The sequence below is a fragment of the Astatotilapia calliptera genome, chromosome 23, assembly GCF_900246225.1.
Source record: "Astatotilapia calliptera chromosome 23, fAstCal1.2, whole genome shotgun sequence".
Taxonomy (NCBI): Eukaryota; Metazoa; Chordata; class Actinopteri; order Cichliformes; family Cichlidae; genus Astatotilapia; species Astatotilapia calliptera.
The window spans coordinates 3,073,837-3,077,906 of NC_039323.1; the positions used below are offsets into that span (position 1 = coordinate 3,073,837).

The 4,070-nt window shown below is 42.1% G+C and overlaps 1 protein-coding gene across 1 annotated transcript; it reads right to left on the reverse strand.

Moving 5' to 3' along the window:
* Positions 1 to 1,334: 1,334 nt before the first annotated feature.
* On the reverse strand, positions 1,335 to 3,174 carry foxe3 (forkhead box E3). Its single transcript, XM_026159435.1, has one exon. It carries the CDS (start codon positions 3,057 to 3,059, stop codon positions 1,809 to 1,811), a length of 1,251 nt encoding a protein of 416 aa, XP_026015220.1. The 5' UTR covers positions 3,060 to 3,174; the 3' UTR covers positions 1,335 to 1,808.
* Positions 3,175 to 4,070: the final 896 nt, after the last annotated feature.

Here is a 4,070-nt window from a genome sequence, read left to right on the forward strand (position 1 = left end):
CTGGACACGTCGTGCCTTTGCTTCCACCTAGTGGTGAGGCAGCTGTCCGAGTCCTTCGGCGACTTCAGCGCTTCAGAGTTATCTAATAAAAGTTTTGGGGCGTTTTTGCTGAATACACGGTTGTTGTGATTGGTTGGCGTGAGGTTTGGGCGGTGATGAGCAGACCTGGACTTTGAATTTGACTTTTCTGTTAGAATTGTTAGAAATTGTTGGGTTTTATCCTTCAAACGGAACAACCATTACAGTTTATACTTGCAAGTAAGTGCTTTACTCATGGGTATGTTTGCGTTTCCACAAATTTGTCCCAGGTGCCTAAAACGGAATGTTTTTCTTACACCTTTCTTCAATCTGTATTATAAGTCAAATATAAGTCATATAACTGTTTACACGATAATTTATCCCAGAGATAAAAAAAAAATTGTCCCAGCTGTTGTCTGAAACATATTTTGTCTCCGGCAATAACTGCTGTGCACACTTTCTTTATGTCCTTATTTCATTAGATTACCAGGAAATTAATTTCCACAAAATACGGCTCATATGTGGCTCTTTTTTTGTTGTTTTCTTTTCTTGTGTTGTATTGCTGTTGTTACAATTCACAAGTCTAGAAAATTACATGTAAAAATCCATAAAGAGGAAAAGCCTACAAGATATTAAAGATTATTATAGCAGGGATGCTTAACATAGCATAACAGTAATTAATAATTAATTAACAAATTTAAAAAAAAGGCTTAATGCAGGTTTTGGGGCATTTATTTATTTATTTTTACAGTTTGAGTATCTTTGTTAAATCGCCATGCATCTTTGCTAACCTGAATTCCATGTGATTGGTATCAAATTCAAGAATGATGGTAAAGATGATTTTATTTTTAGTTTTGAGTCTAGTTTTTTAATTGAACACTTCTCAATAAAAACTCTATTTGTTTTATGTCATTTATTATTGATTATGTCAGTGAAATACATTTAAAATATAATTATTCATTCGTGCATTTGAACACAGAAAGTTCGAGTCTACCTGTACCCAACTCAAGACCTCATTTTAAAAGTGTGGATTTTGAATGGTTCATTGGTGATTCGTGGTGATGCAATGATTCATTCCAAAGAACTGACTAAAGTGGTTTATTTGTGAACTGGTTTAATATTTTCTCACACCAATTTAGGTTAAATCAATGTAAGAAAACTGTGTTCATAGATTTTAGCTTGTATTGACATGGAATCTTTTAAAAATAAATATTACCCATTTTCATAGTTTTAAAGTTTTAAATGGTCAAGGAAAAAGGCTACATTTACTTTACTGTAAAAATCCTTTTTATTTCCTTTTTATATCCTTTGTCGCGTGTAATGCTAACACCCTTCCTTTAATAAAGTCTTTACATCAGCACAATATTTACATAAAAAAACAGCAGACGTGAAACAGCAGACGTGAACAGTCTATAAGTCTATAAGAAACATGTAAACTTAAAAACAAACGGCAAAATACAGGAAATACGAAAGCAGTGTTTCACAGATTAGTACATATTGAGATACACTCATGGAATGTGTCAAACTAAATGGCTTTACACCTTTTCAAATAGGAATGTTTCATAGTGAGGCTCGGTCTTATTGTGTCATGTCCTTTTGAGCTTGGCAAAAATTAAATTCCGAAATTCCAGCGTGAACTAAATCTATTATTTATTGTTATGCTGACTGAATAATATGGACCTTTTATTTTTAAGCTGTTCTTCTGATTAATTTGGGGCTTTTTCCTTTAATGGGCAATTTAGGTCTAGAATCCTTCCTGTCTGCACTCAATTAAGTTTTTAGTTTTCATCTTACATATACCGCTCTAATCCTGACGCAAAGTTGGCTTGTCTCATGTAAGTGTTGTTGTAGTTCATGGGGCTGGAGAGGCCCAGTAGCTGCTCCGAGTGCTCGGCGCAGGAGCTCGGGCGCAATGCCGGTAGGGAGAGCCGGTTGCTCGTACAGTACACTTGGGAGCTGCCCGGGGAGAATCCGGACTGGGTCATGGTGGGTAGATTTGGAGGAGAAGCCGGAGAGGAATATGGGTACCCGGTGGTCAGGTTGGATGAAAGGTTCCCGCTGTTTCTGCTCAGCATGTTCGCTGACGGGTTGACAGTCTGAGTCTGGAAGCAAGCAGACGGGTCGGCGCCGGTTACCGAGCAGCTGGAGGTCATAGTGCTCAGATCGCCTCCACCCAGTCCCAGCGCTTGGGAGTTGAGGTCCCCAACTGGGCCGCTCTGCACAACCGTCTGCTGACTGATGATGTTGTCGATGCTGAACATGCGCGGCTGTCCTTGGCTGACTCCAGCAGAGGTCTGGTAATGATGCAGCATGGCTGGGTGTGGGGATGTGGCCGTCAGCTGAGAGCCGTAACCTGACCCTATGCCGGCATACAGGGCGTTTGGATACGAAGGCCTTCCCATTGGCGTCGGCGTAAAAGCGCTGGAGCTCTGCATGTAACCGGGGTATGTGCTAACGTCTGTGCGCTTGAATCTTTTCCTTCTCCTCAAAAAACTTCCGTTGTCAAACATGTCCTCAGCTGCGGGGTCTAACGTCCAGTAATTGCCTTTACCTGGTCTGCCGGGCTCCCGGGGGATCTTCACAAAGCAGTCATTGAGCGTGAGGTTGTGGCGGATTGAGTTCTGCCACTTCTTCGAGTTCTCCCTGTAGAAAGGAAAGCGCTCCATTATGAACTTATAAATGCCCCCTAAGGTGAGTTTCCTCTCCGGGGAGTTGGCAATGGCCATTGCGATGAGAGCGATGTAGCTGTAGGGAGGCTTCCCCCTCTGGACGGGCCTCTTCCTCCTGCGGCTCCCCGAGGGCAGGTGCTCTTCAGTCTGACCCAGAGCGCCTCCGTCCTCCGTGTTGGGACTGTTTCCTCGGGGCTCGGACTTGATCAAAATGCTTTCCTTTGACCGGGCCTGCAGCATCAAAGGCGGCGGAGGCAGTGGCGAGTCCAGGCTCACATTTGGAGACATGACAACAGGACTTGCCTCGGCAGGTGATTGCTCTGCGGTCATGTTGCACATGCCAGAGAAGTAGGAATAATTTGCTAGATTCATAAAAGAACCAATGCAACGATCGCCTTTTTGTCGAAATGATCAGCAGGGGAAAGAATCAACCAGGTGCATGTACAGCCCCTTGCTCTGGCCCCTATCCTGCCCTGGTGTTTGGGGTAGTGTGTGTGTCAGTTCAGGTGAGAGAAAGGCGTTGACAGTTTTATATGACAGGGCAGGAATGACGCCACTGAGTAGCCAGTGACGACTGAGGCAGGAGGACCCACCGAGTACTCACCCAGAAATTGACAATTTTCTAACAGACTGCTGTTTATATAATACAAAGACTTGCATGTAATGCTAAATTTTTAGATTGTAAAAAGTGTTGTATTTTTACATTGTAGGATTTAACATCTTTAATCAGAAGAGGCCCGTATATGGCAGAACCAAACAATAATATTGCATTTATTTGTCATTCTCACATGGATGTAATGTTTGAGCCACTAACAAAAATTTTAGTGGCGATGCATTCTCTGTCTCTCTCTCTCTCTTTCTCCTTGTGTGTCTTTATCTCAGCTGCTCTCTCTGTGCTTTCACTAATGCCTGTGTGTATATCCAGGGCAGAAACAACACTCGGAGAGCTGCTCCATGCTACTCCAAACCCAACAGCCAATCCACCAATTGAAAAATAATAACAAGCCACTGAAAACAAGCAATTGAGCTATCAAAGCTTTTGGGCAAGAAAAGTAAATATCCCTTCATTTCATTTTCATTTTTGGAGAGTGATAATCAAACACTCCCCGTGGTGTAGAGGAGAGGTGTTATCTTATGGATTTTGAAGTAAAAACAGGGTTGTGCACACAGTTGGTATGCAGACAACACTCTTTGAAGACCAGAACTTGAAAGTGCTTTTAATTGATCATTCAGGCAAAAAAGAAGGCTGAAGTTAATTGCACAGGTAAAACGCACAGAGATGAACTACCAGTGTTTAAAATGTGGGTTAAGGTGTTGAAGCGAGCTGAAGGGAAGCTTAATAATGTCAATGACATCCAAGCAACAAATTAAAGGAAAACCCAG

What these genes read in the sequence shown, in the direction of transcription:
- foxe3 (XM_026159435.1), bottom strand. Translation starts at nt 3,059, where the DNA reads ATGAATCTAGCAAATTATTCCTACTTCTCTGGCATGTGCAACATGACC.